This window comes from Styela clava, chromosome 8, assembly GCF_964204865.1.
Source record: "Styela clava chromosome 8, kaStyClav1.hap1.2, whole genome shotgun sequence".
Lineage (NCBI taxonomy): Eukaryota > Metazoa > Chordata > Ascidiacea > Stolidobranchia > Styelidae > Styela > Styela clava.
This window is the reverse complement of record NC_135257.1, coordinates 17,582,540-17,597,712: the sequence shown is the minus strand read 5'-3', so window position 1 is coordinate 17,597,712 and position 15,173 is coordinate 17,582,540. Positions and strand designations below refer to the sequence as shown.

Genomic DNA, 15,173 nt, shown 5'->3' with positions numbered 1-15,173 from the left:
CATTATTAACATCTGAACCAGAAGTATATGAATTATTCTGAATCCCGTTTCACATAAGCTCATTTATTTTGAACTCCGCTATGGTGTAGCTGTAGCAAAACGACTAAATAACGAAATATGTAAAAATTGATATGAGGTTTGTACATGCGTTGTTAGTTGTGGAAGAACTAGCTGTGTGACCAAGAATCTTGATGAAAAGGCAACGTCATATTGTTGTTAAATGCATCTTTAGCTTATAAGCACTTCGATAATACGGGAACGTTTTTTACTGCTGGAATGCATTTCTTTTTCTGAAATCTCGAAAAAAATAGTATACCAAGGATACATCGATGACGAAAATATGAGTCCATAATAATCTCACCCCAATTTTATTAACCTTGATGCTTGGTGTCATCCAAGTCAAGGTTATTTCATATGCGTTATTCACGCGCGTCTGATCAAACGCCAGTATCAGCCCGGACGTGTTCTCTAAGACAAAAATGTATTGACCAAAAGTATACATCAACACTACTGCAATGTGTCTAATCTAAATAAACGGAGGAGCCAGCATGCAAATTTTGTATCTGTCAAATTCAGTCTAAATTTGTGTTCTTGTATTTTATCATTTAACGACTGCGCCGTCATTTATAATTTAATAGCAGAAATTATACAACGCATTGTCCGCTCAGCTTCCTTGTGTTTGATTTGCATTTTTATGTTGTGAGGCATCGTTTAATTGAAACAAAAAAGGCTTAATGTGAATGATGAAGGTTTCGTGAAACCGCTTTCACCTTCAGTGGTGGACGCTTTTTGACTGTAGTATAGATTCTACAATACCTCGAGCGTTCGTAGCCCAGCAAAATTCAGTTAGAAATCTCGGCTATCATGATACATTTGAGTGCAGTAATCCCCGAAATTAATACCTAGCCTGAATTTTAAAAATGATTTTAATATGAGCCCTTTCCTTAGAATAAGACCTAGTCAAAAAACGGGAATTTTTTGGGGTCTAGTCGATAGCAAGAAAGTTTTCTACGCGTTTTAAATGATTGATAGTCTATGTTTTGCAATTATCTCGAATTAAAACGTGTTAGTTGTAGGTAAATGGATATAGTTTTAAATTTTTGTATATTTCGAAATCTCGCAATTCGCTACTTTGTAAGTTTGTTTTCGATGGATGAAAATATAAAAACATCCTCCGAGAATAAGCCCTAGTGTTATTTTTCGGAAAAAAATTGAAATAAGACCCAGTCTTTAATTTTGGAAGGTAGTATAGTACAGACTGAAATTGGCCGCCATAAATCATCGGTATATGATGATCGTTTTATGAAATATTTTAGAAAGATTTTTTCGATAAACCTGACTTTCGTGAAGTTTTGTTTGATCGTGTTATAGGGGGCAGCCCTTGTCGTTAAATTCCTCCATTTGTATATTTTGGAACTATTCGTTCCTAGTCACTATTCATAGAAGTATTTTATTCATTCAAACTTGAATGGATCGTTTGTTTATGTGCAAGTCGCAATCCAACTTTTGTAAAATTTATGATGTGTTGATAAATAAGTGGTATAACAATAATGAAAAACTAAAGGACCTCTTGAAGTATGTGTACCAAAATGGCGCACAACCTGAACATAGTATGTGTACCAGATTAGGGTTCAGACTTCAGGTTATACAACATCTTGGTGCACATACTCCAGGAGCACCATACTAAGTGATATTAATGAGGCTACAGCAAATACAAAGCAAAATCCATCCTCAAGAAAGAAAAATTCCTCCCGCGAAAGAAGCCCTCCCCAGTTGGAAAACGCCGGACATTCTGGTGTCAAGAGCCGTTTTCCCAGACCCATTGCTGTACAGTATTGTCTCTGAAACCCTCAGCAGCACAGTTTAGTATTTAGGGGGCAGCGAAGGTTTGTTTAAAATCGCTTCTAAATGCGCGCTGATCATTCACATAAATTACGCACGATTGAACTCTTATTTTTTAAATCTCATATTCTCTAACACAGGGGTCGGGAACCCATGGCTCGCGAGCCATATATGGCTCTTTTGGTGACGGCATATGGCTCCCAAAAAAATCTAATATCCCAAGACTAAGCTTACTATTGTTACGAGATTTCAAACTCTTTTATAGCCAAATTTGGCAGGAAATTCCCAATACGTTTGAGAAGGCGCGTCCAGCACATGTCTATGTTATGTAAGATAATTACCAGACAGGCATTGTGACAAACAAGGGGATTCTGGAACATATATTGTGACATCACAAAGCGATAGAGTTTTAAAAACACTACGGAGATACCTAAACGAAAAAGGGCGATGAGTATCGTAGATTTCAACTTGGGCTGCATGTGAGCAACCGTTCAAGGCCCGCAGCGACTACATGCAGCATCAGATAATCACATTAAGTGTATACTGACATTGTATGTGTTGACTTTTGAGTAAACATTTCAGGCCTGATTAAGTGAAGAAATGTTATATGGCTCGCACGGAAATGCAATTGAAAATATTTATATTTTATGGCTCTCTTGACCAGAAAGGTTCCCGACCCCTGCTCTAACAGCTAGATAATGAATACTTCAACATTTACACCCGTTGATATCGGCGCAGGTCAACGAACTGATCATACAATTTACATCGTTTGTCAAGTCATCAATGGATGTCTAATTGTTGCCACATTTTGGATTTTACTTTGCCTGGTCATTTACGGGCTCAAGACCAAGAAATGGGTGAAGAAAAGCAAAATATCCGACATGAACGGTGGCATGGTTTATACCGCATCTGTAATCGCCGTAGCAGCGACCATTCCAAGATATATTGCTTGTCAGATTATATTTAGTGCGGTCTATATCAATGGTGCGTTGCGATGGTGTGAAGTCATGATGGACATAGGAAACGTCACATATTTCATTGCGCTGTATCCGATATATTTATTTCTGTGGTTTCGACAGAAAGCGCTTTATGGTCACCCAGAAATGAAAAGATTGGCAGGTAAATGTGTAATTGCTTTTGGCTGGGTGACGTTTGTTGGCATGTCTCTGGCTGCGATTGGAGTTGGATTGATCTTTGTCGTTCCTTCGAGCTATACTGCCGGCCCAAATGGATGTGTGATTAATTTATTGCAATCTAACGCATCTTACAACAGTGATATTTCATATGGATTGAGCGACTATGTTCTAGTGGTCTTGCTAATCGTTGCCCAACTGTCTTTGCTCAGTCTTTTTATTTACCCCATGGTTCGTAGCAACGCAATACAAAGCAGCAGACGATCGTCGCAATGGACCTTTCCCCGACATCAAAACATCCGTATTTTAACCAATCACAAGCGAGCAGATGTAAACAAACATTCTCCGCTGAAAAGTCGCTCAGACAACTTTGGACGCGTTCCGCACAGGTTGCTGGTGGTTTAGGCAGATCTTTGTCCTTTTTTTCGCTTTTTGTTTTCTTCACGGGGCTGCGAGAATTAGAAAGCGGTAATACTGTATGTTACTTGTTGCAAATCACGTTCACGAAATCTATATATCTATACTAAAAGGCTGTACCCGTTGCAGGCACCTTACAGTTACGGTACTGGATAGGATGGGATAGGATTTACATATTTATCCCGGGGGAGAGAAAAGCCGATAAGACGGCTTATCCATATGGCGAACCACGGCCTCTCGTCCGGTTACCATTCCAAGTCGGGTATGGGATTAGTTTTACTGTATTGTTTGTTTTCGGAAGCATGGACTTGGTGGTGGAGGAAGCCGTACCGTAAAACCGGCTAACTTCGGATGCCTTCTAACTTCGGATGAAATTTTCAATCGTTCATATCTCAACTGAATTTCGTCATATTGCGCTTCTGTCGGTTTCTATAGTAAGGCCTTACATATATGAATCTGTCCTACCCTCCAGTCTCTCGATTTTGTTTTTTTTTTACTCAAAAAATCATATTTTACCAAAAAAATGACACCTTTTTTTTGAGCGGCTCAAACCATGACTTCTACCGACGCGACTTTCGCCAAATTACCGCCAAGCGCTAGAGAGCGTACACAATGTATACAAAAAAATACAGTGATCACGAGGTGTCGTACGAGATTCGAGTGAAATCGATTATTTTGATTTAAAAATTGCATCAAAATTTCGACGTTTTGATGATTACGTACAACGTGACGTCAACGACGCAAATCGCTTTCTCTCTTTTCATAGCCGACGTCACTTTGCGTAGCTCGTGCGTAACTCGCCGCGACATTTGAACGCAGACCTCGCGGCGCCCAGTATTGTGAAATTTAAAATTTGAGGACATCCATGAGCCTTGTCCCTAAATCCTACAAAAACATCACTATCGTCTCAGTCATATGTTCTTTATTTAAAAATAATGCGTATACATACGCTTGATGCATATGAAATTTGTCGATTTCTGTTTTTGCATACTTTCTCCGACACCGATAGATAGCAATTGGTAACACGTTAGGCTGATAAATCCAGTTTCTATACGACCATAATGATTAGATATGTCTCTTTACGATCGACCGAGGATAATAAGATCTTGAGCATGGAACGTTAAACAGGTGAGCGTGGAACTTCTAGAAGTTTCTATAGGATCATGATGATTAGATATGTCTGTTTACGATTGGCCGATGATAATAAGACCTTGAGCATGGAACGTTAAACAGGTGAGCGTGGAACTTCTAGAAGTTTCTATAGAATCATGATGATTAGATATGTCTGTTTACGATTGGCCGATGATAATAAGATCTTGAGCGTGGAACTCTGCGCAGGTGCACACAGCAGGAGGTTGGACCACACACAGGTAAGGCGCAAAATGAAAAAAAGGTGTTGAAGTTTCTTTTTGCCGTTTTTGTCCGTTTATTGTCATTTGACTTTGTCTATCTACTTGTAAACATATTATATCTGATCTATCAATACGATGCCAAAGGGAACTTACAACTCCTGCAATAGCGAGGACTTGCAAAAGGCTATGGCTGATGTTGAGGCAGGGATGTCGTATGCGAAAGCAGCTAAACGCCATGACGTGAAAAGGTCGACATTATTCGACAAAATGAAGAAGACTCACACTAAAAGTATTGGTCGCCCGACTGGTTTATCAAATGAGGAGGAAAAGAGATTTGCTAAGAGCCTTGAAATCATTGCACGTTGGGGATATCCCATTGGACCGGAGGACATGTGCAACATTGTCAAAAATTATTTGGATTCAAAGGGAATATGTTCTCCTACGTTCCCCAACAACAAACCCGGCCCGATGTGGGTGGATAATTTTTGCAAAAGGCAGCGGTTATCCAAACGAGTTGCCTCAAACATTAAAAGAACTCGTGCAGCCGTGGGGTCAGAGGAAATAGTAAAATACTTCGACGAGATTAAAGAAATTGCGACTCGCTTACCTGCAACAAACATTTTCAATTACGACGAAACGAATCTCCGAGACGATCCGGGCAGAAAACGTTCAATCGTTCCAACCGGTACAAATAGAGTGGAGATGATTCGAGATTTTTCGAAAAGCTCGATATCCATCATGTTTTGTGGATCGGCCGCTGGAAGCCTTTTGCCCCCTATGATTGTCTATTCTGCTTTAAACATCTACGAGTATTGGACCACTGATGGGCCTGAAGATGCGATATACGACGCAACACCCAGCGGATGGTTTGACACCAGAACCTTCATCCGCTGGTTCAAAGAGGTTTTTCTCCCATATTGCGACAAACTTGACGGCGACAAAATGCTAGTAGGTGACAATTTGTCATCCCACTTAACCGACCAGCGGTTACGTGAACCACCCAACGACGGCGAGGAGTCCAGCAATCCTCTCGCACATAACCAACCCTGCATGGGATTCGAACCTGCGAACCCACGCAGAGTAGTTAGAGGTGTGGTGACGAGCGTATTCCTAACGTTTAGCCCGTTGAGCCACACCGCCGCGCCTGTACCGGTACAGGTCAACCAACTGCTATTTCGAACCAAAATATAGTAGACAGTTATGCTGATGCAATCAAGGGTACCGGTAGCCTACCGTATGTCCGCACGGAAGAATTCACCTTCGATAGATGAAGCCACATATTTACCGCTAAAAAGCAATGAGGTGGATGAAGGAATGCAACAGGCCTCACAGTCAATTCAATCTAGGAAAAATCACCAGAAATACATACGTGTGTACCACGGTAGGCCAACATTAATGTTGTTTTCGATACCTACGATATATTCAATATGTTAATTCTTATACGAAATAAATTTTCATACAAGCAATGCGTTCCATCATGCATTTTCATGGAGGCGATGGACCAACTGATTAATACCCTGACCCCTATATCACATTCTTGTCGCCCAACAAAAAGGAACCATGAAATTGTGAGGTAAGGATTACTTATAACCATAATTTAACAGGATCTGTCACCAGATACTTCATTTGATACAGAGACGTGCGAATCTGACGAAAGTGAGAAAGGATTGTCAGGGATCCAACCAAATCTGCCCCCAGACTCTTTAGTTGAAACTACCTCAAGTGCCACTAAAGAAAATGACAGCGCTTTGTCAGACAGCAGAAAAATGTAAGCAAGTATCATCATTTTATTTTGGTTCTCTGGCATAAAACAACACAAAAAGTCAACATGCAAACAAAATGCAGAGAAAACTGGAAGTCGAGCATAACTTCAAAAAGATTTCAAAAAGTACGCGGCTACCTACCAGAAAAAGAAATAATAATAATAAAAGGGCACGGAAGAATTAACAAGATTCAGAATCGGGCAACACTTTTAACATAATTCAAAGTGAGAAAACACATACTTCTTCCAGCATTGGTGTCATATTTGCTAACTGTAAAGATGATGAACAAAAGAAAATTAATATTGAAGACTTGTGACTTGATGCAGAATCTTTTACAATCCATTGGTAATGAAATGATGTTATTTTATGGAGGATGCTTCGCATGTATGCCATGTCGTGTCCGGTGTGACCCTGGTGATTGCAATATCATTTTTTGTGCGAACTGCAAAGTCACACCAAGCTGCTCCTGATACCAGAAGTTGGCCCTGCACTTGGTAGTAACTGTGGTGTGTGATAAATATCATTATTTTGCTAGGTTGTTTTGCATTCATCACTGTCATATAAATTACAACTTGTTCATAATCACCTCATAACTTTAGAACCGAACCAAGTGGTGGGTATTTGCCCATCTGTCTATATAACAATGAGGTAGTGCTCAGTGAGCGCAATTCTTCCATATTATCAGGAGATGAAACCAGGCAGCTCAATAAAATAACTCAGTAGTAAAATCATTGTGATACATTATGTCTGTGAATGGAATTGTGAAATGAATTTAATGACGTTCCATTGCTTTCATGGTTTTTGTTTGTTGTGCCTATATAAGCATATATCTGGTGTGTATTTTTATCCTATACAACACAATATCTGGAAAACTGTATAATTTGTAGTAATTTTCTTGGAATAATTTGCTTGTTCCTTCATCATATATTTTTTATAATCTGTTATATTCTATTTCTACACTGAATAAATAAACTATATTGTAAAACCTATCAGATATCAGACTGTTTTTGGTTGAACCTGTATGATTGGAACTCTGGCTCGATCCAACTTTGTGTGCTTAGCAGCAACTACAGACGACAAAACTGTTGGATTTATTTTGTTCCCTCTATATAGGTTGTTACCAATGCTGGGGAAGGTCTGTACACGCTTGGCTCAGCAGAAAATCTTTTATTCCCATCAATTTCATCTGTTGGATAGTCTTGGTTAGTCCAACGTTATGGCAACAAGCATCAGTAGTTCTGATGAATATGTAACAATTTTTAAACCATGTTTATCACTATAACATTATTGGTCCTGTAATTTTATGTGGTATGTAATCAATTATAATACCTCAATAAACCTGTTGAATCTAATCTTTCAATAGTATATTTGCAACCATCTTACTGAGCTAATAAATCTGTGTTTCTATGATACGACATAAACTTAAGTGCCTAGCATGTACAAATTGCATCAAAGACCTGGTGACTATCCAGCGACACCACTATTTGAAGATGATGTGGTGGCAGAGACTCCTGAACTTATCTATAGCACTTGGCTTTGAAATCTAGCGTTGAACCAAGATTGACGACTGAACCATCATTTAAATCTGAAACAATATTTATCAGTTCATAATTACAGATTGCTTTAGTTTGTGCAATGTTTCCAAGAATGTATTCAAAAGACTTTTTAAACTTCCCCTGCATTTCATTTGTTTCTATATTAAACCCACCAATTCAGTCCTAACTTGGACGCTACCGGTACCTATTAGTCTATGAACCATGGGATGCGGTACCGGTAATCACGCAGGTCTCTCAGTCCTCTGACATTTTTCAACCATATAAGTTTAAATATAACCTTTCAATGAAAAGGAGAACCAAGTCATAGAAAAGCCACCTCGGAGTGAATTCCATTTTTGTATGTTAAATAGGCTTTTGGAACTAAGTTAGGTACGATAACGGCAATGTGAAGGCGGAATAACGTTAATAATAGATCGCTTGACAATATGTTATAACTTTAGTAGCACGAAAATACCGCCACCACCAGTGAAATGCCATTCGAAGGCCTTTGAAACGAGCAAAGCACCACTCTATCGCCCTACACAAGCCTAAATATTTGCAATGTTTGTCTGAGCGACCAAAATCAAAACAATAAAGGTCAAAGGTCGGGGAAAGGTCCATGTTCAACAAATCCGTACGTAATTGATAATCAAGACGACAGCGATGTTTTGCCTGGAAGAAAGATCAGTAGATTTCTTACTTACATTTCAGCAATTCGATTTGCAAGCAGAAAATTTTTATCTTTGCAAAAGAAGCCGGATACAGTTCAAAAGACTATACGAAGATCAGTGGTATGCGCTTTGATATCTATAGTTTCTGACATCCTCGCCATGGCTGTCGTATCATTCGTGATACCTCACACAATCCCCCGTTCACTGACGAACACCGTATATGATATAAGTATACTTGTTAATGTCCTCTGTACTTTGGCAACCTTCAGTAACTATCGTGATATTTTAACTGTGCTTTGTCAACAATTGTCTTCCAGTGGATCGGAAAGTGGTGGAAGCGATAACAGAGTTCAGTGGCTGAATTCACCGCAATGACTATTCAAGATGGCTGTCTATGATAAGCTAACTAGAACTCTGTGTATCCCAAGTAAATTTCATTTGATTTAGAGTGAATAAAAAATTTGGACTCCGGGATGAACAAATTTGTGAAGCAAATACCTTTTTTACGGCCTACTTTTTGGAGTATGAAACTTCGACTCTCGAATGAAAGAGCTCATAATTTTAACCACGCCTATGCACATAACATAGTTTTAAAATACGACTCCGTCTTCCACTCCAGTGCTAGCAAAACATTACCTTGCACAGATCTAATATGCTATTACACATAATTTACCACAAGAAATACTTTCACATTTCTCAAAGCCATACAAGCTATTGTGGACAGAAAGACGGGCTCAAAATGTAGTCCTGGCATTCGATTTTTATACCGCATAAATAACTTTTCATTACACCATTCTTGGATTAAATACCACTGACGACCACAGACACTCCAATGCCTAATCACACAATATTATTCCGCGAAGTAATAAATTTTGAAACAGCAAGAAGCGAAATTGAATATCAAATCGTGTTTCTGTCACAATGATACAATCCGGCGTTGCCGTTAACTCCCGGGAAAATGGCTGTTCTTGTAGACCATTGAGGTGTATATACACCTCAATGTTGTAGACTAGTTTATTTTAAAACATTTGTTATTTTTCCATGATTTATGTATTTTAAAGATAAATTTTTATCCTATTGCTATATTGCTGCTGTAAAACAGCAACAAAGTGTCGCTGACTGGATGACTAAATGAATCTTTCGAGACTCCGAGTCAATTGCTGTGAATCAATGTTATCGTTTTTTAGTTTACTATGTTTTTCTTTTGATTCTTGCATGACGAAATGATAATCTGAATCTGGATTGCTAGTTAATATAACTCAAATCAAATATATAACTTTTAATCGCTGTTTTAGCCGAATGCTTTCTTGAAAGTATATTGGCCTACTTATAATTTGTTATGAATATTACTTTTCACATATTCGAACCATGAATAAATAAAACGAGATGCCCGTCAAGCAAAAACAGATAATAACAGATGCTTTTTCTGTTCGCCTATTTTTCAATATACGTATATATATATATTTAGCTTTGCTTTATATTTGTTTACCTCATCATGTACATTTTTGTAAAATATTTGCGTGCCGTTTGTCAGTATTTAATTGTGTATCCTAAATAATGAAATAACTCAATGGTAATTTTATTATTCAACGAATGTTAGTTAGTTGAAAAGTGTTAGTTTAGAAAACACACGACTGTTCAGAATGCTTGCGTATATTATATGGATATATCTTAGACATCATAAAGCGGTTAAGCATTTTTCCAAGCAGTATGCTGTACAGCAAAAAAGCTTTACAACGACAGTAGAGCGGTAATAATGCTGTATAAATTCCACCTTTCGAGGGTTTTGTGATGTAACTATAGTCAAACCGCTTCCCGTGTTCCATGAGTGTTTTTGCCAGACCACCCCGCAACGCCAATTAGGCACTTGTTCTTCAATAAAAAGGTTACTCTCGTAGTATGTGAACCGAGATGGCGGACACCGGAACATGGTATGGTTAGGCCATAATTTCAGTTACAAATACTACGGAAGTCATTTGGCTAGTCCCCGAACTCATAATAGAACTAAAATTGGAATAAAATTATGGCCTAACCATAGCCTGGCACACATACTACGTTCCGGTGTCCGCCATCTTGGTGCACACACTACGGGAGCGCCAAAAAAGTCAAGGTCATACTTTTGCTCTGCATTCGAGGAAAAACCCATTGCCTTAGCCACGTCCTCTAAGTCTAAAGCATTGTTGTTAGACAATTGGCGTCGCCTATTTGGTTTGGCACATCAAGTATTGTATGTATGTACAGGGATTGCTAACAACTTGGTGTAGCGCCTGATGGTATCGTTTCTATATCCCTACGAATATTATTACACATAACCATTGGTGGAGTTGGGCGGGTGTCGATAACCCTTCCTTGAAATGTCACGGTAATCAACGAGCCCGATCTTGTTACCTATCGAGGTATTTGTCTGTCTGTTAGACACATGCGATATCTCACGAAAGCGAGGAATCTGCTCTAAATTTTGCATGTGCATTCAACATATCTCGGACCAGAAGAATTATGTCGTATAATTAGAGAGTTATTAATTAATTAGTGATGGGACACGCGGTGTCGCTATTGAGTCAGAGCGAAGGATACACGCCGTAAGATCGATAAGTTAGCGATCTCTGATCGCTATCTCGTTTTCGTTTTGGCTGTTATATGACCGCAACAAATGTGCAACGAGCACCGCATCTGACGATTAAAGTAAATCTGATGTAAAGAGTGCCATGTTAATGTAGATTTTGTAGTGACATATATATATTTTCTGGAATGATGGAACTTGTTGTTAGCGGTATCGATACAAGAAAGAACCCGTTCTTGAAATTTCGAATCCTATCACTACACATAACTCTCTAACAATATTCTAAATTGTTCCTATATTGTAACGGCCTTTCGGTAAAGGACAATCTGCTTACAAACTGTATTCATGTGAATATTATTGCAACTATCCACAGAAGAACCGTAGCTATACGTGATCGCATGTTTGCATTAATTAATCAGTTAATATACTTTTTCATGAAATCTCCCAACTAAACAAAAACAAATGTAAAACAACCGTGTTTATTTCAATTTTCCAAACGATTTCCAATCCTATCTCGATATTATAAAATCTAAATCTAAACCATAATGTTATAGTCTTCTCTGTCTATATTAGTAGTATACTCGTGTTACTAGTCTGTTTATATTTCCTGTTTTCACAAAAAAGCTGAAATGTTTTATTTGCTAAATATCCCTTATAGAAACGTGTTGTGAGAGTAATATTTGATCAATGCAAAAAAACGCGAGACTGTCACGCAATAGACTTTTACCGAATGCTGCGTCGTCGCCAGTTGCTGCAATTCAATGCCGTGAAAAGTAACTCTTGTGCCGCTTGTGCGTTTGCATTTTGCTTTAACAGATAGTTATGCTTGTCACAATAACATGAAAGTACCAGCGCGTAATTCACAGCTTAAAATTGGGCGAAAAAATTGTTCATGCCGATGTCCATACATCTGCAACAAATAACTGGGTAACTAATCCCATACCCGACTTAGACTGGTAACCGGACGAGAGACCATATGATTAAGCCTTCTTTTCGGCTTTCCCCCTCTCCAGGATCGGTATACTAACTACAATAATATTGACCTTCGTCCTGGACGATATTGATATTTTCTGACAGAATTTTATTAAAAAAAAACAAATAAAACTAAAGAAAAAAAGCATTTGATAAAACATGCCCAAAATAAATGCATATAAGTTAGTATCAGTAAAACGTAAAATGTACATTCGACATAAAATTAGATTGAAATACTGTCCAAATAATACCGTAATTGCGTCCTAATCTTTTATTAAATAATCATTACACAGATCAACATTGTGGGGAAGTACTGGGACCTGTATCAGTACAGATTCACGTTTAGGTAAAGTGTCTGTAAATCGTGACCGTGGAACCGGAGTTGGGAACTTTTGCAAGTGCTTGAGATTCGGAGCCGTATTTTAAACCTCTGTGCAGAGAGGTCGAAATTATTTGAACTGCTCTCGAGTATGACGTGGAAGTCCAGGTTTGAAGGCGATATTTTCGATCCAATCGGAAAATGGTTTGCAAAGTTAACGTTTTGAAAAATTTTCCCTGCCTCAATTTTTTTTTTATAAAACCGGAGTCGTACGGAACTTTTGGTCGAATGCATAGACCTGGCCATCTCGTTACAGCGCCATCCTGAATAGCCATTTTGTTGGATCTGCCTTTATCCGTTCATTGAAGGGCCCAACATTCTTGAATACCATCGAAGTTTTATACTGACGAGGTTTGATTATAAGATCTGTCACTGTATGCTCTACTATCGTCGCCGCCACTTTGTGACAACTTTTCCGATCCGCCAGAAGGCGACTTTCGAAAGCAAACAGTTAGTATATCCCGATAGTTACTGAAGGTTGCTAAAATACTAAGAACACTAACAAGTGTGCTTATATCGTACACGGTGTTTGTCAGCGAACGGGGGACTGTTTGAGGTATCACGAATGATACGGCAGCCATGGCAAGGACATCAGAAACCATAGAAATGGAAGCGCAAGCTACTGATCTTCGTATAGTCTTTTGAACTGTGTTTGGTTTTTTCCCCAAAGACGAAGTTGAAATTTTCCTGCTCGCATCTCGGATTGTTGACATGTAGGAACGAAATCTGCTGATCTTTCTCCCGGGCAAACCATCGATGTCGTCTAGATTATCAATTACGTGCGGTTTTGTTGAAGATTGCGACAATCGTCTGCTGTTTTGTATTGCGTTGCTACGAACCATGGGGTAAATAAAAAGACTGAGTAGAGCCAGTTGGGCAACGATTAACAAGACTACTAAAACATAGTAGCTTAATCGATATGGAACATCAGTGCTGTAAGACGAGTTAGATTTTAATAAATCAACAACACATCCATTTGGACTGCCAGTATAGTCGGAAGGAACGACGAACATCAATCCCACCCCAATTGCAGCTAGAGACAAGCCAACCAACGTCACCCAGCCGAAGACAGACACACATTTTCCTGCTAATCTTTTCATTGCTGGGTGACCGTAGAGCGCTTTCTGTCGAAACCACAAAAATAAATATATTGGATATAACGCCATAAAATAAGTGGCGTTTCCTGTGTCCATAAAGAATTCACACCACCGTAACGCACCATCAATATAGACCGCACTGAATATAATCTGGTCCGCAATATATCTTGGAATAGTCGCTGCTACGGCGATTACAGATGCGGTATAAACCATGCCACCGTTCATGTCAGACCTTTTGCTTTTCTTCGCCCATTTCTTAGTCCTCACTCCGTACATAACCAGGCAAAGTAAAATCCATAATGTGGCAACCATTAGACAACTATTGATAACTTGACAAACAATGTAAATTGTCTGATCAGTGCTTTGATCTGCACCATCATCAACGGGTGTAAATGTGGAAATATTCATTATCTATGGAAAAATCTGTTTAGAATACGAGATAAAATATATATGGATTGAATATTGCAATCGTGGCTAATTTTTATATCAGATCACCCATATCGCAAGCGCGCTTATGTCAGCAGAATTGTAAATAACATTCGGTATATGTGCTGTCCCAAAGATCGTAGAGGGGGCTACCTAACGTAGGACGAAGCTCGAATGATCGGATCAACGAAAGATATATGTTTTTGAGTATTAGTTCTGAACAAATAGCCAGGACACCAGCTCATTCACAGTAAGATATTTTTCCAATCACCAAATTTATTAATCGTTAAATTGTTTTCCATTCTTGACAACAAGACATTTAAAAAAATAAAAAATCACGCCATCTGCCTCTCGCGCGAACGTCCAAAATGAATATTCTACAACATGATCAAACTAAATATCATTGAAATTACCTTGAATCTAGAATATCACACAAAATAACTATTAGCATATATATCAATGCTTCACATAGTAGCCCTCATACGACCCAGCTTAAGCTAAATAACTCGCGCTTCGAATTACTCTCATATTCATCTCTGATGTAGAATATTATAAATAAACACTAACCTGTCACCAGTACGATTTCGCCAATTATGGACTAATTTGGCGTAGTCACATTCTAAAATACCAATCGGGAAATATAATTTTTGTCTTACTCATACTCATCATGAGGATACGCCTACCTAATATTCTTCGGTTCAGCTGACTTTTTGTAGCCCATTCACTATACTTTGAAGAAATAGATTTCAAGCCATTTTTAGGTAAGTCATAACTGTAATTTATTAGTAATTTAAACATCGATTACATATGGTCACTGCTTGATGGTCCTAAAATTGTCTGAAAATCCATGCGACGCTGATATCGCTTGATTCGGTCATCGTGAAATATACGATAAACTCACACAAGTTTTACGATAGTATTTCAAAATTGTTCACAAAAATTCAGTAATTCCTGTTTAAAGTTCAAATATCTGATATACCTATTTACTTTCAAAAATTCAATAAAGGTTATCTTGAATTTTTGTGG

At 38.4% G+C, this 15,173-nt stretch overlaps 1 protein-coding gene across 1 annotated transcript; it reads right to left on the bottom strand.

Annotated features, from left to right (window-relative positions):
• Positions 1-12,167: 12,167 nt before the first annotated feature.
• LOC120346096 (uncharacterized) lies at positions 12,168-14,141 on the bottom strand. Its single transcript, XM_039415747.2, has one exon. It carries the CDS (start codon positions 14,127-14,129, stop codon positions 12,963-12,965), a length of 1,167 nt encoding a protein of 388 aa, XP_039271681.2. The 5' UTR covers positions 14,130-14,141; the 3' UTR covers positions 12,168-12,962.
• Between the last annotated feature and the right edge of the window lie 1,032 nt (positions 14,142-15,173).